Source organism: Anabas testudineus, chromosome 9 (assembly GCF_900324465.2).
Source record: "Anabas testudineus chromosome 9, fAnaTes1.2, whole genome shotgun sequence".
Lineage (NCBI taxonomy): Eukaryota > Metazoa > Chordata > Actinopteri > Anabantiformes > Anabantidae > Anabas > Anabas testudineus.
In genome coordinates this window covers 23,295,481-23,322,201 of record NC_046618.1, presented here as the reverse complement: position 1 = coordinate 23,322,201, position 26,721 = coordinate 23,295,481, and the positions used below count along the sequence as shown (strand labels likewise).

At 41.9% G+C, this 26,721-nt stretch overlaps 1 protein-coding gene across 2 annotated transcripts in view; it reads left to right on the top strand.

The window, feature by feature from the left end:
• The window catches only part of LOC113151386 (spermatid perinuclear RNA-binding protein-like), a 65,577-nt gene that overhangs the window by 33,232 nt on the left and 5,624 nt on the right, over window positions 1-26,721 (top strand). The window contains exons 4-18 of one of the 2 annotated variants that reach the window (XM_026344360.1): window positions 1,127-1,292; window positions 4,478-4,622; window positions 9,312-9,430; window positions 10,413-10,508; window positions 10,697-10,808; window positions 12,655-12,752; window positions 14,514-14,607; window positions 14,827-14,895; window positions 20,158-20,366; window positions 21,583-21,732; window positions 22,367-22,501; window positions 23,357-23,497; window positions 23,583-23,706; window positions 24,571-24,621; window positions 24,712-25,936. In XM_026344360.1, the coding sequence (XP_026200145.1) occupies window positions 1,127-1,292; window positions 4,478-4,622; window positions 9,312-9,430; window positions 10,413-10,508; window positions 10,697-10,808; window positions 12,655-12,752; window positions 14,514-14,607; window positions 14,827-14,895; window positions 20,158-20,366; window positions 21,583-21,732; window positions 22,367-22,501; window positions 23,357-23,497; window positions 23,583-23,706; window positions 24,571-24,621; window positions 24,712-24,797 (1,795 nt within the window). In that variant the 3' untranslated portion in view covers window positions 24,798-25,936. Of the gene's footprint in view, window positions 1-1,126; window positions 1,293-4,477; window positions 4,623-9,311; window positions 9,431-10,412; window positions 10,509-10,696; window positions 10,809-12,654; window positions 12,753-14,513; window positions 14,608-14,826; window positions 14,896-20,157; window positions 20,367-21,582; window positions 21,733-22,366; window positions 22,502-23,356; window positions 23,498-23,582; window positions 23,707-24,570; window positions 24,622-24,711; window positions 25,937-26,721 lie in introns of those variants that run through there. The other variant, XM_026344358.1, reaches the window with a different exon arrangement.

Genomic DNA, 26,721 nt, shown 5'->3' with positions numbered 1-26,721 from the left:
GTTCAGAGAACAGGTTTTCATTAATGATGTCTCAGTACATTGCTGCATTCGTCTTTCCCTCGATCCTAACTAGTCTCCCAGTTGCTGCTGCTGAAATACATCCCCACAGGATGATGCTGCCACCACCATGCTTTATTGTAGGGATGGTATTGGCCAGGTGCTGAGCAGTGGCTGGTTTTACCCAAACATGACGCTTGAAATTTCAGGTCAACTCTTTGTTTAATCTTTGTTTCATCAGACCAGAGAATCTTGTTTCTTGTGATCTGAGAGTCCTTCACGTGTATTTTAGCAAACTTTTACTGAGGAGTGGTTTCTGTCTGACCACTCTACCATACAGGCCTGATTAGTGGAGTGCTGCAGAGATGGTTGAGTTGTTGGTGCCAGTTTTTCAGCTGAAAAAGCTGAACATATAATAAATACAGGTTTGGATTGTTTTGTCACAATGTGAAAGCTACAGTGTTAAAGTACAATCACCAGAATCCAGCTGACACTAACAGCTCATCTCTGGTTAACAGACTTTTTGTATTTAAAGAAAAAAAATTAACTCTATCAGTTTAACAGTGCACTGTCAGGTTGTGTTTTAGTATTTTACTTAGCTCCTCTGGGATTTAGCCAGGCAGAGAGGTGATCCCTAGTTTTGAGGTCCCTGAGATTTGTGATTCTATTCAGTTCAGTATTAAATGTAGATGGAGGAGCTTAAAGCACTGAAATAAATCAAAAATGAAAATCATGAAAAATGAAAAACATTTTAAACACTAAACAAAACAAACAAAAACCAATCTGCATGGCTGCAGTGAGCTGTTGGACAAATCAGCCTGGTTCGTATCATCAGACGTTTCAAGTTATTCACTGACATGTTGTAGTAGTAGTAAAAGTGTAGTAAAGAACCTCCACTACTGGGTGGAAATACCTGCTGTGTCAGGACACTGATGGTTACTTTCTGTAAATCTATAAAATTAGGATTAACTGTGTTAATAGCGCTTCTCAATCAGCAGTTCTCAGACACCTTTCAGTAACTGAGAACCTGTTCTCTGGCTGCACAGTGTGAATTAATGTGTTATCGCCTGTAAACACTCTGCATGGCCGTGAGAGAATGTGACACTGGCTGTCATCCATCTGCCCTCAGGCGTGACGGTACATCAGTGCTGTGCGGTGTGACGCGTGTCGGCCTGGTGGCCAAAGGCCTGCTCATCAAAGGGGACATGGACCTGGAACTGGTGTTGATGTGCAGGGAGAAACCCACCAAACTGCTGCTCTACACCATCAGCGCCAACCTCCCTCTGCAGATCCAGGTACACTCAGCCACACCTCCAGCAATGCAGCGCTCATCAAGGTTCAGTCAAAGTGAGCCACAAAGCACAGCTGAGGAAGCAACCTTAGGGGAGGCTTCAAAAAGGCATCTTTGTCATCTGAGCTTCAGTAGAAACGCTTGTCCACAGAGAACAACAAGTTCTTTATGTGCGTTAGAAGTATAGGAGTTTGTGTGGTGACATTGGAAAAGAGACATGCTGACACCCTGAAGTGTAGCGGGACTTGATGATGAATAATACATTAGTTCAAAGCCACGCGTGTCATGGACAGCATTATGGATTCAGTGCTCTTTTATAATACACACATTGAGTATTTGCAGTAGCATTTTAATATTCATTTTGAAATTTAAAAAATGTAAAACACACAAATACTAGAACATCCTCTCAAAAGTGATGGGCGATATTTGATTCAACTTTACTGTCAATGTGTAGAAAACAAGTTCCAGGTAAAGATATATATGAAGATATAGGAGATAAATGATCTTGTGGTCTGATCCTTTCTACATATTTAAAGTATATAGTATATTGGATATTTTTAAATCAGGAGGATATGTGCAAATCAATAGAGAAGTATGCAAACATGCTTTAAATTATTTAAAATTTTAACAGATCTTCAGGAGTAGGTGCGACCAATTTGTATTTTCAGTTAAATCTGATACATACATGCATTTAGTGCAATAACTTACTAACTTTGGTTTTGGTTACTAGGAAATCCAAATGTCCAATAACACGGGACTGACATGCCATGACGTGTGCTGGATAAAATGACAAGCAAAAAATAAAATATTCAGTGTGAAACTGAATCTTTTCCCTTTATTTGGCAGCTGTTAATGAGAACAAACCCCCACAGTTATCTCCAATAAAACAACAGGAAGATATTTGTTTTATTGATATGAATAAACTCAGCTTAATTAAAAATTGTCCTTGACAGGTAAAATACACCTCAGCACTTTAGTCGTTGTTTGAGGAGTCCCAGCAGAATAATTCAAATCAGTATGAATTTCATTTTTCTGTCCACAGAATTTTGGAGTGTTTTAGTTCAAATATATTATTTCTCAGGGAGAAATGTTGTTACTCTTTAACCAGATGACTGTATTATTTCCAGTCAGTAGGAGAAGAGAAGATGATTTGAAGTAGTGGAGGTGGAGGTGGAGGTGGCCTGTGCTACTGAGACAGCACTCGATTTATCTCTGTCATCATCTCCTTGAGATGTCTAAAGCCCAGACTGTAGTAACATTATCACAACTACTAGTTACCACTGGGACTCCTCCTTCAATTGATAGGATGCAGCCCTAAGACTTTAGTGGGTTTCTAACATCCCAAATTCTGAGCTCCAGTGCTGTACAAATAATTTTCTCAACAGATCGCTTCCCTTCTAATGGGTTTCCACCGTGTTTCCTCCCAAGCATCTGCTAGCCGAAGCAGCACAGACATGCACAGAGCCTAAATGTGCTTCCTGTGCCCCCATCTCAGTTAATTACCTGCCATAGCTGCCATGCGTGCTTCATCATCAAGGGAGGAAACCATTTGAAGCTCTCATTTCCTGGGCCAAACTGGGAGAGATTGACAGCAGATGGGAGATGGATGGGGTCATTTCTTGCAGAGCTGAGATAGAGGGAACGCACTCGAAAACATGCCGCTGAAAGCTAACCCAAATCTCGAGGAAAAACAAGATAGTCTGGCCTGCTGGGAATTGACTGGCAATAACAACAGGGGTTGGAACTCTGAATGAAATATGGAGGAAAGCTGCATGTAAACACAACTATTTGTGCCATTTTGTGGTTTGATAGGCCTGTCTGGTTTTGAAAAAAGTAGGGTTTTGTATGCTGCAAAGTCTTGAATAGGACGAAAATAACAGAAATCCATTGGTACAACAGAGACAGCGTCATAAAATTCACAAGAAATACAGTTTTAATTCAGTAATTATTTCCAGGATCTTATCTTTTCCATTTGTTTTCATTGCCGTTGATGTTAAAAGCTGTAGGAATGGAGAACCCCACCACTACCAGTTAAAACTACTGTATAAATGGGGTTGTGCAACATAAACAGCTTAGCATTAACCTTTAGGCTACCATCAGTGAACCCAACCTCTCCTCTGTATTTTCTAATTAAAATCCAACTTAGGTTTATCGCTTTTGAACCCTTCAGAGGCTTTTATTGTGAAACATTTGTGCAGGAAGTGATGCATGTAAGTGTTAACTTAAAAGTTTAACAACAAACAACTAGAATTACCACACTGTGGTTGGATCCCTCCAGTAACTCCTGAAGTTGGACAGAGACCGATGGAAGGACAACCTGAAACACAACGCGTCGGCTAATGACAGGCTGCCGCCGTGCAGCGACACAGAAACAGCAGGAGGACATCAAATATTAAATCTAATGTAATATGCTCTATATAAAAGGTCTCTCTCTACAGACGTGGAATATTTAACACTGCTGGATGGAGTAATAGCTTTCTGTCATTCAATCTCAGATGACTTTCACGTTCATGTTGATGTCATGAAAATGGTTCAAGGTTGTTTAAAGATGACGCCACGGTGCCACCTGCTTTGTAAGAGTAAATGTTACCACTGATGGAAAACGGCATCCAGTTAATTGAAATGAATGAAGAAGTAGGTTTTGGCTGCATCACTGATGGATTTTAAAACTATTTGGCTGTTGAATCTTTCCTTAATGATCATTATGAGCATGGAGGATGCTCAACCCTTTTCCAGACTTTCTTTTCTCTTCAGTGCTGAAGTTACTGGTTTAATTCCTGTTTTACTGCAGAATAATCAATGAGTAATAATTTATAGAAGACAACTACTCTGAGTTTGTGCCTTATGATCTTAAATGGCTCACATCTAAAACCACATTGCATGTGTGAGTGAGGTTTATTATAAGACTGGTCATCTCTGCAGTTAAGGTAAAAAAAAAGTATATTTCTTTGAATATTTCTGAGAAAAGTTTTTATATCTCTGCTGAGGGAACTGATGCATGTGATTTGCTTAGTGTTAATGAAGCTATTTTATTTTTACACCAGTGATTCTGCATATAACAAGAGCTTGTCCTTAAACACATTCTCCAAAAGGGGAGAGCAGCAGCACCTTGTTCTTTACAAAAAGCCGGACTGAGTGCTGTGACTGTGATATTTGATTTTTAATTAATCGTACAGCCCTGCCTTGCAGACAATGACAGAGGACAAATACGAAGTGCGGTCGTGCGCACCTGAGGCAGCCATCCGGGTCTGCAGCACCAAAGACCCTCAACTCATACTGAAGATCACCCTCTCGTCCTTAGCCATGAGGGAGGAGCACAACACCACAGATGAAGGTATTGACTCCCTCCTCCTCATCCTCTTGCCTCTAATCCCCTTCTTCCTTTGCTTCTGTGTGGTAAGATGCTTCCCTGCGTTTTTATTTGACCTTTATGTGACAACAGAGGGCTGAAAAAAAGGGGGGAGGAAGAGAGGGGGAGAGACTTAAAGGTAAAGGTATAAAAGTACCATGAAACCGAAGCTAGAGATGGTAGACAATCTGGGGATAATAGTGAAGGCTGATATACAGAGAGGGCTGAAACCTGAGAGGTGAACAGGGGAGAAAGGAGAAGAGATGTCATAGATCTGGGTCAAGTGTGGAGGAAACAGCAGATGGCCGATGATTTCCACAGGGAATGTGTAGGGTTGGTGAAAACGGAGACGTCTGACTCAGGTGTCCTCTAACATCATCCCGGACAGGAACAGACTCAGCAATCCAGGTTCAGATGACCTTGTTAAGAGCAGGCAGCAGAAACATGTTTATAAAACAAGACAACAAGACAGTTTATCTCTTTTTATCTGTAGATGTGTGTTTTTATCTAACGCTCCCTCCTGTCAGGTGTCTGTACTGTAAGTCAGGGGCCGACGTTTGGCATCAGTGCTTCCGCTTTGCTGGTATCGTCCCATAAACAGGAATGAAATTAAGAATTAATGAAAGGCCAGTCAGAACTGAAGAGCTGCCGTTATGGAACAGCGAGCCCTGTTGTGGGACCTGCTCCCAGTGGGAAAGATTGAGTCCTGTCATCAAAAAGAGGTGCATAGATGCAGGAGAGCGACGGCTCCACAATCACAAAGAGGAGAAAACCAGTTTCATTTTTTGATCGACATCCTGTCAGAACAAACAAGATGTTGTTTTTTTTTATTATTGTTGTTGTTTTTTGTCTCGTCCAGGTTGTTATATAGTGTGAAATCCTATAAACAAGACTCATCCCTCTTCCGACTGTGACACAGTTTCTGTATGTTTCTGTTTCTGTTTCAATAATGACGCATTAGGAGAAGCCCCATGTGGTTCCTTGAATTCTCTTTAAGTAGTCCACTTACTGGTTTGTTTTGGATCGTTATCCAATTTAGCAAGAACATGTTCAACTAGTTTCCAGGTAGTGAACGTGATAGTGATGAATCTTCTCTTGTCAGTTGCTTCAGTTACATCAGAACTTGGATTTTCCTGTGGATCATAGTATTATTTCAACAGTTCTTAGTGACAGACGTGTCAATGTGAGAATTTGGTGGACTTACCCTTTAAGGTCAGTGTGACTTTAATGATGCACAATGATGGTTTGAGAAAAGAAACAGTTACTTCAGGGAAGACAAGAGATTGACAGGATGCAGCACACTGGATAAAAACCTGATGCTACTGAGTTAAATTCTTCTCTTCTTTAACCAACCCCACAGTCAACTGTACAAATTAAACCAGCAGCTACAACCTGCTGCTTTCAGGTTGTAGCTGCTGCTTTTTTATTCCTAAACTGACAGAACTAAAGGCCATAAGAGAGTTCTTGTTAGCTGTAACTACATGTTTAGCTGATAGATTCAAATCTAATCCATTGAAACCCAGCTCTATCTGTGCTGCTTCACTCAACATCTCATACGTGAGGGTTCAGGGATTTGTTTTCTGGTGAGTATTCCTGTAGTTGACCCCTGGTTTTTATCGTGTACCTCCTGTAGCCGGCCTCTGCTCACTCACTGTTGGTTTTGTTGCCGTAGCTCCGCAGGTCGGCTCGCTGTGTGGATTGACACTTCTCTGCGGCCCCGCTGCTGACGAGGCGCTCCCCCCACCCAGCAGCAGGAAACCCCGGGTACAAGGGGCTTCCCCGACAAGCAAATCAAACCAACCCACTCACTCTCTGCCTCAGACATGCTCCTCTACCTCCCCTTCCCTCCCCCTTCCTCTGTTGACTGGACTTCTCTCTGGGTCACCATGAAGTTCTGGTCCGCGTCTGCCACCGAGCACACAGACTAGAAGGACAAAACGGCTTCATTGCCCAGCAGCAAATGTCCAGATCTGTTCTTCTGTGCTTTCACTGGGCCTGACCCCTCTGTGCTGATCAGTTTTTATTGGCTCAGAATGACATCCCTTAATTTCATGTTGTTAATTCAATTAATCTGATGTCCTGGTCACTAATCAAAATTTCCCTAAGCCGATGATGTCAAGGAGATTTTAGCAGGGGTTGTCCATCTGTATGTGGTCTGGACCTGTGAGTGACGGCTCCTTCATGACCTGCATCTGGGAAACAGTTTGTGCAACGTATCTGCAGAATAGAATAATAATTAGAGATAAATCTGAGAATATCTAATGTTCACAAATTACAGCTCTTTCACAAAAGCTCCGTTATTTCTGCTGAATCTTGAGTTTGACCAGAATAATTCAGATTTCACACTGACCAGCTGCTGTAAATTGGATCTGATTTAATTTGTAGGTGCCACTCTCCATACACGTGTTTCAATTAAAGAGAATAAGCTGTAAACGAAGGCTAATCAGAGAAACTAAATGTCAAAGCAGGGGACAAATTAATTGTGAGATTGAAGCAGGAAGTAAACTCAGCGTCATTTACATTTATATATATTATGATTATTATCATTTACAATATAATAATAATAACAAACTCATGGATATTTAACTAGCTCTTGCAGCCTGTGCTCATACAATAAAGGTTTTCTGCGTTGTCCTCATTAAATAAACAATACAATTTGAAATTCAGTTTTCAAATTCAACTTTTAAGTAAAAATTTAAGATCAAGGTCGATATCTGCTCTGTTCACATTTGTTTTTCACAATTAACCATGGAAATGTATTATCTTTGAATTTTATGAAGAAGAAGCTAAATTTGGGCTCTGGGAATGTGGTTTTAGGCTATTTTCTACTGTTATCTGACATTTTATAGTTAAAAGAGTTGATTAATGGGAAGAAATATTTAAGAATGTGTTTTAATGAGCAGATTCAACATGTGTTTTAACATTTAGATTTTCAATTTAGTGCTTTATTAAAGCCCATTGAGACAAATTAGTGATTTTCAAACCGGAGAATATAAAAAATAGATGAAATATTTTGTATTTGTTTTTTAAAATTACAATTAAACACAAAAAAGGTCCACAGTGATTCACGTGGCACGAAGATTTCACTTTTTTGTTGTATTATATTTCCTTTCAGTTCCCAGGTGAAATCAATTTTATGAGTTTTCTAGTTGCACCAAGCAAGAGAGTAAAGAGTAAAGAGTTCACCTGAAGGTGCTAGATTAAAACTGTTCCACTGTGCTTTGACAAATTGTGCCATTAGCTGCAGATTTCCTGTCAGGGTGGTACATTAAATTACCCAGAGGTCCCAGGGGCAGAACATGAAGGTCCTCAGTCTTTGGTCTTGGAGGAGGGGTGACACGGGAAGAACCCTGTGTCTCTCATCAGCTCCTTCGTTTGTCTTCCACCTCTTCCATCCTGTTCAGCTTTCACTACGGTCTCTACAGCAACAGACTGCTAAACCACACACATCGCTCCTCAGCTCACGTTACTGCAGAGCGATAAATTGAGATTTGAATACTGCAGATATTTGGAATCGGATACGACACTGTTACCACCTGTCTATAAGCAGGGGCTTTTTTAATGCTCTGTGTCAGCATTATGTCGGTTTCGGAGTAAAGAGCCACGATTTAATCTCTGCTCGCTATTACTCATTGGAAGAGGGAGTCATTGAACCATAATGGAAGTGATTTTAGTGCGGTGGAACATTTATCAAGCCCTAATTTTTGCAGCTTGGCAAGCTGAAGAATAAAGATAATGTTTCAAGTTACAGAGAAGTCCCTGTATTGGGTTTGTGATAGAAATCACTGATAAACTGTGAGCCCTCCGTGCTGAGCTCTGCAGTGTGGTCTGCAGTCTGTTCCCCCTGTTGTCCGTCTGCTTGACTGTCCCACAGTGGGCACCCCTTAGCTGCTCCTGAGAACAAACAGCCTTCACTTTCTTTCCAGGGTGGCGTTCTCACTCTCAGATGTTTATGTTCTCGTTGTCATCTGCTGTCACTCTTCTTCTGCTGTCGTTCTCCCATGGCTCGACCTCCAGTCATGGCAGGAGTGCTCCCCACAGGAACCCGGTGTGGAGAGACTGTTTCAGTCAAACATAAACATCTGACCGACCCCGCAAGAGTGAAAATACTAGCATGGCGCCCCAGAAAACAGCAGAGCAACACGCCTTTACAACAGGATCTCACTACAAGTTCAATAACTAATGTGTCTGCACTCTGCCTCTCCCCCATCTCAGGCATTCCTGAGCCAGAATTCCTGAATCCATCAGACGCCTCCTTGCTCTAAAGTGTCACTTTAATCTTTAATCTGGCTTTTGGCCCGATTTGTTGCCATGCTCTCATTTTCGTCCTGCGCTGTAATTGATAACACACTAATCTGGCGTGTTTCATCGCCTCCAGCCACTGATCTGCATCTAGAGTGAGACTCCGGCCGGGCAGCAAGACGCATGCGCTCACGTCTACTCCGGTTCCACCTGTCAATGTTATGAAAGATCCTGCCTTGTGCATGAGAAAGTCCCCGCTCCCAGAAAATCACGGAATCTCTTAAATTACCCCTCCTAGCTCATTCAGTCAGATCAGTGGGTTTGCCTAATAATTAGCTGTCCAACCCTGCTGCCTGTTTGTCTGTGTGAGCGTGTGGGAGGTCAGCGTGGTCACGCTCAGTCTGTCTCGTCTCATCCTGTCCCTCTCTCCAGAGGAGGGCGAGCTGGACGACAACAAAGAGAGGCAGGAGGACAAGGACGAGGAGGATGTCCTGGACAGGCAGAAGTGCCAGGCTGCGCTGGCTTCACTCCGACACGCCAAATGGTTCCAGGTGAGCACAGCTGGGCTGATTCTACAATCTCACCTCGATTGTTGAACTCTTGGCATAAGAACGGGTTCTGTTTCAAGTATTGCATCTTGTTTTGCAAAGAGAGTTCATCTGAGAACATTAGATTTTAAAAATTCAGACAATGGAACTGGATGGAAATGTGCATTTATTGTTTTCTAGAAATTTGTGCCGCATTGGGATGAAAAAAGAGTGAGTCCAACATAAAACTGGTTGTTATTTGTTTATTATCGAGTTATTATATGTGGTGAAAGAATTCATGATGTGCAGATATGATAAACAGGCAGTGGGAGATTCAGCTCTGAAGGACACAGGGTCATGATGCAATTCTTCACTAAGTCAGGTTTCAGATGATCTACAGCGCTGCAGTCCTGACTCAACTGAGCGTTTTTCTACTACTGAGGAGGGAGATGAGAGTCAAGGTCAGGTGAAGCAGAGAGCGGCTTCCCTCAGGGAAGCAGAGCAAAATGCCAAGTAGTATCAGAGTGCAGTGTTGCACTGTGAACTGAAGGTGAGTCAGTGCAAAGAGAGGGCAAATATGACCCAGGGACCTCCACTGATTTATAACAACTGCAGATCCCATCACCCATGTGCGTAATGTTTAAGTGAAAGCATCATAATCATAATTTAGTTGTTGAGTTACTGTACTACTACATCTATGTTATCTAAGGTGTTAAAAGGAAGATCTGTGAATCATTTTGGAACAAAGATTTGTAGATGCATCTTGGTTTCCAAAGATTTCAACATGTTTTGTTGGTCATTGTTTTGAGTGAAATACTCCAAGACATATTTACACATTAACAAAATGAACATTTGGAAGTAAATATCACATTACTCCTCTCACAGTCTTATTAGGAGCATATTAAAATGTAAGCATCATGAGAATGCCTCTTCAAGCACTGCTGGAATTTGTGCTGCTCAGACTGCTGTCCTATTGAAATGCGTCTCGTGCTGTCTGTCCCGTCAGGCCAGAGTCACAGATCTCAAGTCCTGCGTCATCGTCTTGAGGATCCTCAGAGACATGTGCAACAGACTTCCAGTGTGGCAGCCTCTTAAAGGATGGGTAGGTGACGGCCACAGAATCAGAAATGACTTTTTAAAGGAACAACTTAAAGAACCTGTAAACTGGACATGAAACGTAAAAAAGTGTTGCACCGAGTAGGAAAGTCTGTGTCCCAGGACCAGAGTCGTGACTGCAATTGATTTAGTTTGCGTTGCGTTGAGTGTCCCCTCTCTGTCCACTCTCTACAGTCTCTGGAGCTCATTTGTGAAAAGGCCATCGCCACCTGTAACCGGCCGCTGGGTCCAGGCGAGGCCCTGCGTCGCGTCATGGAGTGCATCGCCTCAGGGATTCTCCTGCCCGGTCAGTGATCTGTCCTTCACAGCAGGCGTCACATGTAGTCTAGCTATGCTTTCTCTCTTCTAAACTACAACCTACAAACTATCCCGGGCTTGTTTTATATTGTTTATCAACCCCGAGGTCACTGCTCATAAATTATTTGTGTAAAACTGGTTTCAGTGCTGAACTGTGAAAAGTGAAATTTAGACACAGAACATTTAAATAAGATAATATAAATAAAAGATAAAAAACAATAATGTGAAGTTCCTTCATCCTACAATCATCGTTTGTGATGTAGAATGAAGAGCAGAAGAAAAGAGCAGCTGACAGAGGGAGTCCGATCATGCTGCTGCAGCTAACATCTGAACTGTCAGTCTGATTGTGGTGAGAAGTCACAGAATGTAAAAGATGACTGGCCGACCTAAAGGAAAACCTGGCAAACTACCAGACAGCTCAGGGGGAGGGGGGCACACGACTTAGTGTGAGTCAGGTCTTCAAACAGCTCTGCAGTAGCGAGGCTTTATGGATGGATGAGATCTGCCCCGGATAATGGTTGGCTGAATTTTTAACATGGCATAGAGGTCTGGAGCTGAGCCTCTTGACTGCCAGATATGGTTGACATCCATTTATAAAGAGGAGGCCGTGCGCCTGTCACCAGGGTCTCACCCTGCTCTGCCTTCATGGGAAAAGTGCTCAAAAGAAAGATTCGGGAGGACAGATGTGGATTACTGTGGGTATTTACTTCAAACTGTCCAGACCTGCAATAACTAATAGCTTTAGCAGATGCAGGTCGGTGGTTACTAGACTCCGACTCCACCTCGCGTGTTTCTTGTCACTTGGTCTGCAAACAAGTTTAAGTGAGGCCTTGGTTAGTTTGTGGATAGATCATGATACGAGTTCCTTTTGCAATGGTTCAGCTTCAGGTCAGGATTCCTCCCGGCAGCCTCCTCAATAACTCAGACTATGTTGGATACATCCAACTCATATCACACTGAATGGTTTACAACAACAGCAAAATGGAAAAGAGACACAGAGGCAGAAAGAAATATGAATTAAACCTATTGAGTTATTTTGGAGTCTGCACAGAAGAACATGTAGAAATGAGTCAATACATTTAAATCCCTGTTAAATGCTGTTGTGGCACAGAAACAGGCTCTCACATGGCAGCATATTGTCTGTTTGACACATTAAACAGCTTCAATCTTGTAGACAATGAAATGCATTGTGACAAAAAGTCAGTGGGAAGAGTTCCTGCAGTGACGACTTCATTAATCGGACTCCACTCACAGAGCAGCACAATGAACATTAAAATCAGCAAGGACACTTGTAGAAACATGTAGAAACTTCTGATCAAAAAAAAAAGGAAAAACATGTTTTACTGAATTGGGATGAGTTGAAAGATCAGTTTAGAAATCAGCTGATCTATTAATACCTGCATGTTTACTGCATTCATGGTTTTCTTGAAATATGGACCATTTTCATTTTCATTCAAAATAGGTGTGTGTAGCGATTGAATGCAGCTCTGCACCAGCAGCCCTTTTGAAAAACGTTTCCCTTTCAGCTCTAATAAGTAGAAAGATGTTGTGGGATTCATTTTTTTCTGCCTCTCTCCGTTTCTAATTCTTGATGTGGGAAAACTTTGGCTCCCACGTTTGATCAGTGCCGAGCAGTTGCAGTTGTGATTGGATTTTTAAAATCACTGAAATGTCACTTTTTCCCCTGAATTATTGCCGTAGGAGCTAATAAATGATTGTTGTGTGTGTGTTTTCCTCAGAAGTCAAATAAAGCTGAGTTTATGTGTATTTGGAGGCGTCTCCTGTCAGTCAGGGCTCGGTGGGGACACTCTGATGTGTTTTTGATGTCTTTGCAGGAGGTCCAGGAGTTCACGACCCCTGTGAGAGGGAACCTACAGACGTCCTGTCTGACCTCAGCGCCCAGCAGGCCGACGCAATCACACACAGCGCACAGGTCTGTGCATCGACACAGCAGCTCGTAATAACCCTCAGTCAATTTACTGCTGACACTGATGAGTTTTTGATCCAAATAAATCAGCACTCCTGCCTGATATTATACAGTCATTCTACATCATAATGAGGCTGAAACTAATTATCAGGCCTCTTTTTGTTTTTAATTAATCTGCCAATTATTTTCCTCAAGTAATCAATTAGTTAATTGAGCATCAAGTGTCAAAAATGGTGAAAAATAACCATCACTCTTCTTAAATTATATCAAATTTGAGAAGTTGGAACCATGAAATCTTTGATAATTTGCATGAAAAATGAGCCACCGACTAAATCAGCTGCTGAATCGTTGATTTATTCTGTTGATTGACTGATTGAATAGTTATTATAATTTCAGAGTTAGATTATATAGTGTTCAGTCTGCTCCCCGCCTCTCTGACTTACGACGCTGCCGGTTAATCTACTGTAGTGATGTGTTCAGGCTTTGACTTAATCTTCTGCACCAGACTTGAATGAAAGAGAGCGAGTTTGGAGTCAACAGAGATGAGGTGGCAGAATGAGAGACAGATCTGAAAGAGCAGGGGCTAAAACATGGTGCAGGTGTGACTGAGCTTCATTTTGGAAAGGTGATGGTATGTGAAAAGGGTTTTGTTTCATTAAACAGGCTCAGATCAAAGCAACAAACAGAATTAACAGTGTTTAGAGGTGATCAGAAGTATGATAAGATAAATAAGTCAAGCTGTTCACATTAAAGAAGCCGAGTTCCTCCCAGGAGGTGAATCAGAGCTACCAAACTGATTTCAGATTAAATATTTGACGTGAATTACATCAGAAACCAGTCTTTGATTTGAGCGGCTCCTCCTCAGAGCATGATAAAAAACCTCCCTTCTTGTTTTCCTGCAATAAAAACATCTGCAGACGCTTACAGAACAGAGCGTTATCATTAGCTGGGCTCCAGAAGAAAAGCTCGGCCTCAGCCATGCGACTCGTGAGATCTTAACATCTCACCGGGGTGCACTTCCGCACCACCCACTGCACCAAAGTCAGCATTTCTTCCAGGAAATCAGAGCAGCGAGGCTCCCTCCTGCTACACTGATTGAAGGAGGGTTATTTAAAGCAAGTCCTCGGCCGCCCCGGTGAAGCCCAGAGCTCGCGTCAGCGCTATAAATAGCCGAGTGGCTTCACAAGCCTGGACCCTGATCTCGGATAAGCAGCCCCTCTGTGCTGCAGGGGCTCGCCGAGCTGGCAGCCTAATTAGCCACCTAATGAGCGTGGGAACACGCTTTCCCCGTTTACACCCACCAACACTAGTACTACCACCACTGCTGCCAGTGCACAGCACAACAAAGTCTGCCCCCGGGCAGGGAAACGTGGGCTCAGCACTGAACAATATGAAGACGTCCACAGATGGATCTTCTCCTCCCTCTTACCCTCTCGCTCTCTTTCTGTTTCTACCTTTGTTTCGCTCCCTGGAGTTGGATGAAAAGTGCCTCAGATGGACGTGTGGGAATATTTTTCTTTCTTCTTCCTTTTCCTCCTCCGTTTCCGTTTGTGCCCACCGACTGTTTATTCCATCCGCTCTATAATACGTGAAGTTTGTCCCAACAGAATCAGCTGGTTTGCAGACATGTCGGGCTGTTCCCTGATAATTAAAGCAATAAGTGGCATCACTGCTGCCTGTTTATTCCTCTGCATCCTGTGAGTTGCTGATGCTTTCACAACTCGATGATGTGCCCTTATTCTATCTCTTCATGTGTGTGTTTTTCAGCATGCGTTACGCCTCCTTGCCTTTGGACAGCTTTACAAGGTCTTGAATATGGATCCTCTCCCTGCCAGCAAGCCGTCACCGAGGCTGTTAGAAGGTGTCAGTTCAGTTGTATCTGTGTTCATGTGAATCTGACAGTTGGTCTGCACGCTGTGTTTGTGTGTTTTCACGTGTGTGTATGTGCATCATTTGTGTTTTCATCCATGTGTGTTTTGTGTTTCTATTTTTATCTGCCTTGCTGTAAAGCAGCTTGTATTCACATGATCTCGGGGTCTGTGATGTGTTGGGTGATCAGTCTGTTTCTTCTTCTCTGCAGGCGGCTGTCAGAAGAGGCTTCGGGACGATGTTGGGCCAGATGACAGAGACTTCATCAAAAGGATGAAAGGTGACTTTAACTTTCGATTCTCTTGTTTCAAGGATTCACAGAATCCTCTTCCTCTCACCTTGGCAGCTTTGGTCACACCGATATATCTGACTAATAGAAACCTCACAATGAACTCTGCGTTTTCTAACAACAAACCTGTGAACCTTCAACTTAGCTCTAATCATTTTACTTCTTGTAATGTTAAAAAAAAAAAAGTAAATGAATTGTGATAGTATAGTGATAGTCGTGAGGCCTGGTCCCACCTACTGCAGTAAGCTAGAAAGACATGTCAGGGATTCCCATCAGCACCTGTTTACACCTCATGAGGAGGATGGCTTCATCGTGAGGTCCTGCATGCGTTATATCGTGCAACCTCTCAATGATAAACTGGTCTGAACTGGGAAACTCTTCCAACACAGTTTTTACATGCTTCATCAAACTGAGAATAACTTTCCTCTTTCATGAATTGAATATTGATGCACTGTTGTCGGTCTGGATTATACTTTCTGTTCTTCGTATTTGTGTTTTGTTCTGTGAACTGGAAACAAGATTACAGTGCTGGCTCTCACTGTTAAATACTATAATTCACCTGTGAGCTGTAGATCAGCACCTCATCCGCCTGTTTTTAACATCAACACTCCGATCAGTCAGTGAAACTAAAAGACATCGCAGGTAAAAGGGAGGACGAGCCAAGAAAAGGTGGAGGTGAGAATGACGGCGTTACAGTGAGACATGTGCTCGAGTGTTAATCCTAAATGCTGCAAAATTACAGATGTGTTTCACGTCCTCTGCTTGGAAGAAATGGCAGCAGGACTGCCCTCAGGACATCATAATGTCACAACTACGCTTCCAGAGTTAATGCATGAACACTTCACCATGCTCTGTAGGAAAGCAGGAGGTGTTGAAAATAAAGAGCTGTACTGTTCGGTTAGAGCTCAGACAAAACGCGAGCTGCAAAACCAACACACAAGTGCACAAAACATCTTTAGTTATGTGGTTTTAAAGACAGACATCCACTCTAAAACTCGACACACTACTAATTTAAACAATTTTAGCAGTTTAGAAGTCAAATTAAACGATCTGTTAGGAACATTAAACAGAAGACAGGCGGTAGATTCCTGGTTCTGAATTTTAAGACTTGTCTCAGTTTGTTTCCCTTAATTCACTAAACTCTTAAGACGCTGTTTCATTGCGGTGAGACTAGAAACTACTTAAAATGGCCAAAAAGATTAAATATATTCAGAACATATCGGCCATCGTTTGTATATTAGAATCGTGTGTAAGTGAAAGATGAAGGGCGACTCTCCAGGAGCACGCTGAGTAAGTGTTTGCCTCTTAACAGCACATAAGTGGATATTGATTAAGGACTTTGTCACTCACTCGTAGCTAATGACAAAAACAAAAGGCTGTGGTGTTTCGTGTGTGTGTGTGTGTGTGTGTGTGTGTGTGTGTGTGTGTGTGTGTGTGTGTGTGTGTGTGTGTGTGTGTGTGTGTGTGTGTGTGTGTGTGTGTGTGCTGGACAGCTGTAAACTGCAGTTGACTGTAAACACTGTGTTTTCTGACAGACTGTGTGTAAAAGGTGGAAAAGTGAGCCAGTGGAGCTGAAAGAAATGAGCAGTGAGGCAGAGCTTTTCTTAGAAATCACCACACTCTGGTTTGAGGAGGCTCCAAACGAGCTGTCGGGTTAAAAATGGCAACCTGCTGTCACACGGTTTTCACTTGAATCTCTGTATCAAAGCAGAGAAAATCCTCTAGCCCTGCTTGAATATGATCTATTGTAGATCAGTGTTTGAAATTCAGCAGACATGTCTGATATGTGCACAGGCTCGGAGCTGGAATCCTGTTCAGTGCTCTGAATAGTGTCGCCGGCTTTTCGCTGTCTCTCAGAGTGGCATCATATCACGGAGCTGCATTAAACAGGTTAAAAAAAGAAGTCGAAGTTCTTCACGATCTGTTGCTCAGCGGCTTTTAAGTCGAAATGTTTCCTTGAAGCTAAAACTTGTGTGAGGTTATCAGATTTCCATACGCTGCAGCTGTAAGTGGTGGATGGAGGGGAAGTCGCTCTGAGAATCATTAGGATTTAAATTCTTTAGTGTCAAAATAATCCAGTGAGCTGTGTCTGCTCTGTTACTGCGACGCTGCAAACAAGAAGTGTTAATAGCTACTGGAGCTTATGTTTGATGGTTGTAGTTTATTTAGTCCCTCTTGGAGTGGCTTAATTAGTAAATTAAACATGTAGGTTGATGATGTGCTGTATTCTCACTTTATATGAAATATATGTAAAGAGCACTGTATGCACAGTAATACACAACAATAACTACTATGTAAACAATAGGGTAGTAGTGTCTTATGATATAGTGATAGTATAATGCAAAGTTAGTTAACTTAAATTAATACTTCCATAGTATTAATAATAATTGTTTTACTGTGTATAATCAGGCCACTGATGTAGTATTTATTTTTTCTGATTGTTGGTTTGCAGGTAAACATGTTGTTGCTGGTATTTTAAGGTACTTTAAGAGGTGCTTCAGCAGCATTTCAGCATTGCTCCATCTTATTTGGCAGGCAGTGCCACACTCTGAAGTAGAGTTATTAATGTAGAAGCATTGATTGTACGTCACTGAAATGATCTCCAGAAAGCTTCCACGTTAGATTTCTCTTCTATCTCGGACACGTTGGCATCTTTTTCTCTACAAATCAGCAAATCTGCACCGAGAGCTGAGAGCCCTCACAGGCCTGCAGACCTCGTTCATAACTTAGAAGCTTTCACTGTTGTTTTTCCACTTTTAAAGCTGTTGGCTGCCAGTGGAACAAGAGAAGAAGGAGAGTGACAATAAGAAATGAAGACATCATCAGAAATGTAGTAGAGCATTTTTAAAACTGACGTGTGTCACTGCTGGAGAAATGAATGAGGAAAAGTAAGAATCAGAATGAACGTTGGTATAGTAGATACCTGCTGATAGCAGCTGTGCAGCACTTCAGATCGCTCAGTTTACTGCTGATTTGTATTTTACTGTCATGTAACCGACAGCTTATGTGTTGATCTCCTGCCATGCTGCTGTGATATTGTCCTAAGGACCCTGTGCTGCACTGTTCCCCTGCTGTATCTGGCCAAAAGTTGATCTAGTATTGTAGTCGCATGTTTTTGTGCAAGTAACTCCCAACTGCCCTCAGTCTTTATCAAGAACTTAGTCCAGGTTGGGCCTTGGTTCGTCTTTTCCCCCGGGTGCTAGCAGCTGTTTATGTTACTCCTCCAAATCCCAGCATTACAGCCGTTTAGCTCAAACCTGCCTCGTAGTCGGGGTCACGTCACGGTCAGCTCATGCGATCTGTGCTCAGGGGGAACATCAAGCAGAGATCAATTAAACTGGGCCAAATAATGCAGGTTTCTAAAACGCCCTAAAAGATGAATAAACAGTCCTTTCAGTAACAGCTGTAACCTCCATCCTCCGTGCCGCTCCCTCCCTCCTGCCCGTCAGTGTCACAGTAATTAAATTGGCCCTCACTGGGACGATCGTCTCCGGCAGCTCTCATCTGCTTCCAGTTCAAAGGAGGTGACGGCAGTCAGAGATAGAGGGGGATTAATACTGCAGGCTGCTGCCACGCAATTATCTCACTGCCACCCACCACACACACACACACGTTGGTGTATGGGCATGCACACACACATGCACACGATGCATTAACACCTCCCCCTCTCTTCCTCCCAGCACCTGTCCATCAGCACCTTCACATTCATCTTCTTGCACAGCGTCTCCATCCATATTCATAGTGAACCACACTTCAGCCTTAAGTGCCCGTCAGAACCTCACAGTCATTATACACAGCGACTGCAGGACAAAAGACAAGTGCCGAACACTTTACAAGCATGAAGTACTCTCTGTGATACCTGTACCATGTGTGGGTGGCTGTTTGGAAGGCAGGCGCTGTCCTACCAATTATCTTAGCATTCCTAGTTTCTCATTAATGTTTCCACAAATAATAGAAAGTCATACAGAAAATACACACAATACAAATCGGTTCATCCTGCTGCCCCCCCCCCCTTTAAATAAGCAACTTGTGTATTTTCAGCTGTACTCAACATATTCACAGTGGGACCTTGTTTGTCAACATTTACACTACATGAAATGAGGTTCATCATCTGTTAAACTTTTAACTGTATAGTGACAGAGAACGCTGCTCTGATGTTTTTCCTTCACGCTGCTGCTCCTGTACATTGCTGCTGCAGTATGGAGCCTGTTACTGTTAATTAAAGGTGAATGCTGACAACAGGTTTGTGATTGGATATTAAATCTAATCCACCTCGTTTACCGGTTTTCACAGCAAACTCCTGTTGCTGGATTCTCAGTGTAGCTTTACAGATAAAGATGTGGTCTGTTCTGTTTCTTTGTATTGTTCAGTAATACTGAGGCTGTTGGCAGCAGTCAGATCTGCCTTCACAGACTGAACAAATCTTCTGCAGCTTCAAAGCACAGTTGACAAAGTTGCACTCGATCATTTATTCTGGAGACAGTCAGCAGTTTTCTTATAATGTCACCAAATGTCACCGTTTCATTTTCTATTCATCTGTGAGATCGTGGCGTTTAGAGACTCTGGAGACAGTTCTTCATGTCCCGTATGAGCGCGTCAGTGTGAGGTGGCTCGGACTCGGCGTGTGTCATGAGCGTGACACCAGGGCGGATGTGAGCTCAGTCCAATCAGCTAACTTTGAACAGAGAGGGGGCTGGTAAATCAAACGGCTCCTGAGACGTCCTGAGTGAAGGGAGCGCTCCTCCTTATTACTCTTATTCTATATCGTTGTAGCATCAGTTGTGTCAGGCAGCATGTTTCAGTATTAAACACTCAGACTGTATATAAACCACTAGCTTTAAGAATTTAGCCATAAAATGTCAAATCATTTCCACTGAAGCTCGTGTGGGGCTGTGTCATCGATCGCCGTCACTGCTCCATAGTCGCTTTGTCAGTGTAACGTTAACTAAATGTGTGGACTTAGTTTAGAAAGTAACATTTGATAAAGTTTTGTCTTTTAAGGTACTTTTACCTGAGTATTTCCATTTAATGGTACTTTCTACTTCTGCTCTGTGGCAGTCTAGTACTTTTTACTAAGTATTATTTAGTTACTGTGACAGATTTTATTAATACTAAATATACTGTACTACTACGTAGTATACTACTACCGCAGTATATAAAGTAGTTAAAATGAGACATTTTGAAACTTACTGTACATAATAAATACTTTTGGTACTCGAAGTATATTTTTGTGTTGATATTTGTTTCCTTTAGTCCTGGACTGGAGAATGACTGATCCAAACCACCCCATGAATGCTCTGATGCGTCTGAACCAGATCCACCCGGGCCTCCAGTACCGCCTGCTGTCCCAGTCCGGTCCTGTGCACGCTCCCGTCTTCACCATGTCTGTGGAGATTCAGGGAACCACCTACCAGGCCACCGGGAACTCCAAGAGAAGCGCCAAGCTCCAAGTAGCACTCAAGGTATTTGCAGGGTTGAACCCAGGGATGAATCAACACGATCTTCATGTACTTGTACACACTTGTACACACTTGTACACACTTGTACTTAAAAGTTATCAGACAGATAAATACCAATATCACAACATCAGGTCCAAATATTTGAATATAAATGACAACAACTTTGAGTTATGAATCATGAACTTTATTATTGGGAAAGGACAAATTTGTTTAATCAGTATTTTATATCTTCTGCTTCTCTGTAGTAAACAGTTTACAATTAGTCCAATCTCATCTTAGCTACACGAGCTGTTAAAAGATGTGATACTGTGGAACTTAAACAGTACAAAAAGTATGTGTAAAAGTTTTATTATATTCAGCATAAATACACAACTTTAATATTTCTATATATGATTTTACAAAAAATGTACTTGTTGAAACACTGGAATAGATGCTGCACAATTATTAAGTACTCAAATGTAAGTATTACACATCACATTAAATATTTAAATGTAGAGGTTGTAGTTTATTGACCTCAGGATACAAGCAGTACAGTGACTAACCAAATGTCATAAAATGTGGATATTTGGCAACACTTTCCGTACTCAGCCTTGAAATGAGCCACATATAAACATCTGATGAATGAGTTATGACTCTGTAATGTCGTTGTTTACAAATGTCTCTGGCAGCTGATGGTATCTGTGAGCAGCCAAGTCCGACGCTGAATCGAAAACACGCCTGTGAAGACGTGTAGAAGCTGCTTTAAGCCTGTGAGTGAAAACTGATCAATAGCAGCTGAGGGACCAAAAGGTTAAAAAACACTTTGACTGTAGTTTGTCAGTCATTCTGTATTTAGACTGTCGGATGTTTGAACACCTGAACATGAACTCTGACAAACAGCTGAACTCTTCCAGATCGATGCGACGACTGAGAATGTTCTTTTAGTGGACTTGGTTTGACTGCTCATAGTTTTCCACACATTTCTTCATTCAGCTACACGTTCACACTTCAGAGCTGCTGAGTACAGGCGGTCTTTGTGTTGTTGTTGTTGTTGTTGGCCACTTTGCTGCCTCACCGCAGCAGCAGTTGGGGGGGTTGAGTGCCTTGCTCAAGGACAGCTCAGTCATAGATGATGGATGTGAAAGTGTGATTCATTTACCATCTGTGCGGCGTTCGGAGAAAAGTTTACCCGTTACATTTCTAATCAGATGCGTGTTGTGTCGTCTTCTTCCCTCGTCAGGCTCTGCAGGCTCTCGGCTACGTGCTCAGCGTTGACGGAGACGTGGACTCGCTGAGCGCCGATGAGAAGTCAGATGGCGAAGGCAAGAACGACAGGATGTCCACCAGCTCGAGCTCCACCTCCATCACCTCCTCCACAGACGCACAGGAGGTGGGGAACACACACACACACACACACACACACACACACACGGGGATTATTAACAAGTACACATGAGGTTCAGACTCATGCACAGACGGTCACCGACCTGTGACATGAACACTTCAGTCAACACGTCACTGAAGTGAATTTTAAAAATCCAGATTATTCAAATGTTAAAGCATCATCCTGCAACTCTGAGCTGACGTCATCTGAGTTTGTTGACAGGGGTAAACCGACCTACACCTACACTCTGTGCTGTCCCTGAATGCATGTACATACAAGCTGATAAGCTACACTACGCAGTATTACTTTAAGATGAGGCACACAGAATTAAATAAGTTGCTTACAGCTAGATGAAGAGTTTTGGAGATATTGGAAATCATTTGAAGGAGCATAGAACTTGCTAAATGTTAAACTTGCTAAATTTAATTTAAAAAAAAAGAAACCACACCTGTTTTGGTCATTTCAACCTGCTGCAAAATCAGGAATTTTAGGTTGTAATGATCTTTAAAAAAGTCGAGGAGAGAGTGATAAATGGCCACAAATATGATAAATGAACAGATCTATTGGTGACCAGAGGGGAGGATCTCAAATTCCTGCATGTAAATGTCGTGTGCAGCTCACTCTCTGTCTCTGTCTGTAGTCCAGAGCTCCAGGTCCCATCTTGACAGCTGGAGGTAAAAACCCCGTGATGGAGCTGAATGAGAAACGCCGCGGCCTCAAATATGAGCTGATATCAGAGAGCGGCAGCAGCTACGACAAACGCTTTATCATAGAGGTACGAACACACACACACACACACACACACACACACACACACACACACACACACACCTCTTTTATAGATTTCCTGTCTCCCTTTCAGACTCTTATCAGGACCTGGTGAGGGAAGGAATGTGTTTGATGTTTACAAATGCCAAGAAAAACATTCAACCAATTTCCTCTCATAAAAATCAACCTGAATCATTGCTGCAGTTTGTTTTCTTTATGCATTTAAAGGCTGTGTTGTTGTTTTTTTGTCTCTGTAATAATCACAATGATAAATGCATGAATGATGACACAGAACTGACGAGATACTGCAGCCAAAGTGGAATTTGCTTTAACTGCCACGTTCTGAAACACAAATGACGTTCACATCAGCAACCAACACAACTAACAAAAAGTAATTCCAACATGTACTCTGCTACATCATGACTCAAGTTCAGAGTTTGTTACGGTCACGTCACTTTGACTGTTTACATGAAAACAAAGCCAGCAGCGTGGCACCAGAGTGTTTTTTACACTGCTGCAGATATCCCAGTACAAGTGACATTTAAAGTGATGTGACATTTACAGACATTAGTCTGACAGCATCTGAACCTGACCATATGAGCACGCTGGTCACTTCGCTGTAAAACATCATCATCAAGCTAAATCAGATCAAGTTAAATTTATGTATCACTTCCCCTAACAGCACTAAGATGAGAAACATTTTCCAGGAACAAAGATCAACAATCATCTAATCCCACAAACACGCAGCTTGTATGATGATACATGCAGCAGTTTGTTCATTTAACCACATCAAACGGAAGATGTAGTGTTAGTGTTACTATAGGTAACAAATAACTAATAAGATTATATATTTGTGTGACAGGTGGAGGTGGATAAGCAGGTTTTTCGGGGTACGGGTCCCAATAAGAAAGTAGCCAAAGCGAGCGCTGCACTTGCCGCCTTGAACAGCCTGTTCTCCGGTTCCAAATCTACGACCAACAAGAAGAAAAGACCCAACCCCCCTGTGAGTAAAGACCCAGGATAGTTGTTGAGACCTGAAATTATGATCTTATGTACAGTGCTGATGTGAACTGTGTGTATTTACGTAGCCAAAGCGACCCGTAGCCTCGGTGCTTACCCTCCCAGCCCTTGCTGCAAGAGCCCCACGTGTCCCCGTCATCCCCAGAGCTCCCTACATCAGCACTCCACCCACACATGGATACATCCCCCCAGGTAAGTCAGAGAGCACAGAGATCACACCAGCTGCAATAGTTAATCAAAGAAGATTGATGCATCTGGTTTTTTAACGACTTTTAAGGGAAAGATTGAGGCAAGAGAACCACCAATATTTCACGTTGACGTTTGTACAACATCATGGCTCATTTTTACTTTGGCTTAATGTGTTGACATAATAATGATTAGGTTTTTTTATTTTAGATTCTTAGTGATCCAAAATATTAACATTCGTTTAAAAAATGATCTGAAAACATCACGTTAGCTCAAGTTTAAACATAAAAGAGGAAAATCTTGTGTGACTGGTTAAGTTTTGTTTGGTTAGTTTTTCATGGTGGAGAGATAAACGTTCCCTAAAAACAGCTAAACTGACTCTATCCAAAGACTAAAAACTAAACCAGCCTACTTCCACCTCCAAAGTGCACTGATTAAAATGTTGTATAATATATTGTGACCAAAATGTAAACACAACATGCTGTTTTGCCATGTACACAGAGCTTTAATATGGCCTGTGAACTGGCTCCTGTTTTTTTTTTAATTGTGGGTTCACAACCTCCCCTTCTATTGTTTTACCTAACGAGCCCATTCAGTCCAAGGGGTCAAACCAACCTGGAGCATAAATTTGTGGGCTCCAACCAACTATCTTTAGACTGAAGAAGCTACTTGGATGAGTAGCAAAACGTTTCAACCTAAGAAGAAGGAAGTCCAGTTTCCTGGATTCAACTCAACAAAGTGTTAAACAGTCCTGTAACTTGTAATGTTGAATTATAAAAGCTGGTGCAGAGAATGTAACTGAGCACATTAACACAAGCTAAGGGTTCTGTGCAGTAACTACACCGTATCGTTCTGTCTCTTTCCTCCAAGGCTTCGGTACTCCTTATGGTTACACCCCTGCAGGCGCTCTCCCTGCCTACGGTAAGAACACAGTCACTGATCAATAATCTATCCATTAAATCTGGTCGTTAGCACATCCCAACATTTGAGTTTTTCTTTGTTCTTCCTCAGGTTTTCCCTCCAGAATGCCCTCAGTAGTTGTCCCAGTCATCAGGGTCCCCACAACATACCCCGTCACCCACCTCTACCCCTATTAGGACCCTAAGTCACCCACTTCACAGTAAATTACTTGTTAAAGGAATATCTTTACTTTAACTGTGTGTTCACAACAAAAGCTTCAACAAGCACAAAACAGTAGAATCTCAGTACCCAAAAGTGTGAACTATAGAACTGTATGTTCCTTCTGTTTTACAAAAGCAACCACTTAATTCAAATTGGCCAGTAGGAAGTTGTGTGGCAGGGTTATTGTTAATGCAGTGTGAAAACAGAGTTTGACAAATAAACTCTTTCGATCATCAAACCATTATGCACTGAAAAACACAGTTTAGCATACAGTGACCTTCAGTAAACATTACTCAGTAAGGAGCTAAATACCCAATCCGAGGCACTAAATTAAAATATTCCATAGGGAACCATTAACCACAGCTCCAGGGAAGAAAAAGACCAACCTTGCACCAAAGCAAGCAAATAAACTGAAGCAAGCTATTAAGAAACCAACTGTGAGATGTCGGGGGAAAGAAACCAACTGTAAAGAGCTAAAAAGTCTTTGGAGAACAAAGTAAAAAAAAAAGTGCTTGTTGTAGGAAACTTAAAGCTACAACAGCTGCAAGTTAAACATCATCTGTAGGTTACTAAAGACATCACCAAATAAAAATTCACTGAAAGGAACAAGGCATAGACTTCAATTACTATTCAACAGCTCCAATAAATACCTGATTAGAAAGATAAAATATAATATGTAAAACTGAAGACTGTCTGTGGGAACTAGGAACAGAAACAACTATTCAAACTACAACAGCTTAACAAGGTCTGTTACAAGGGAACCCAGCATCATTATACATGTATAAATCAGATCGCCCATAGTGGTTGTTCACCCATGGGAAGTTTAGTTTCTTACAGCCTGTGCAGTTAGTTATAGCCCATATTTAAAAATATACACATAGCGAAACACTGGTATATGCTACTGTACAAGGCAGCCATGCTACTACGAACTATAAAAACTAAACATCCCCTGTCTTAAAATTAACTTAACATCCACAGTAGGAAACTACAATCCAACAACACAATAACCAACCTAGGTTGTAGGTACTGCAGTAGAAAACAATTAGCAGTGAAGAAGGCAGCAAGGAAATTACTCTCCACACCAGCAGGTGGCAGTAGTCTGTATTCATCATTCGAAAAGGGAACTGATGTACAAACACTTAAAGAAAGCTGCTGCGTCCGACTATTTTCACATCAGACTTCTACTAATCAAGAATATGTCTAATAAAGTTTCAAATGGCACTGGTGTTTTTTTGTTCTTCACTCTAATTTGTTAAGCTAATCGGCCAATCAGAGTGGTCTCACTCACCAATGAGGTCTGCTGCCAATGGTAAAGAACCCAAACATCCTCAATTGATTGAATCCTCTGTGTTCTACAGACTGTTGATGCATGTTTACTAAAATAGTAGGAATGTAAATATGCAACATAAAGTAAGGGAAGTAAATATTACTACTAAATATCCAAAACAGGAAGCTTAATACCTATCGAATGTTCAGAACCAAACATACAAAGCAGATGTTCCCTACAGAACATTTATTTCCTTACTGTGGATGTGTATTTTAGTTAGTGGCCTGCAAAATATTTAGAGCATGTGAAACTAACTGAACAACAAAATGGCAAAAGCAGGGAACTAAATAAAAAACTCACCCTACAACAACTAGACTAGTGAACTAAACCACCACAGTACTGAGCTTCAGATGTATGTGAACTGTACGACAGGGAGTGTAACACAAAATGTTATGGAGCCTATTTGTCAAACGAATGAATTATTCCTTTAACAACCAACCACTCACTGATGTGAACCTTTTTTTATTTTATTTTAATTTCTCTCTGTTTTCTTAAACTGTTTTAAGTTTCTGTGAAGAGAACAACCGGTTTACATTAATGGGTTGTACTCGGAAACCTTTTCCTTTTGTTTG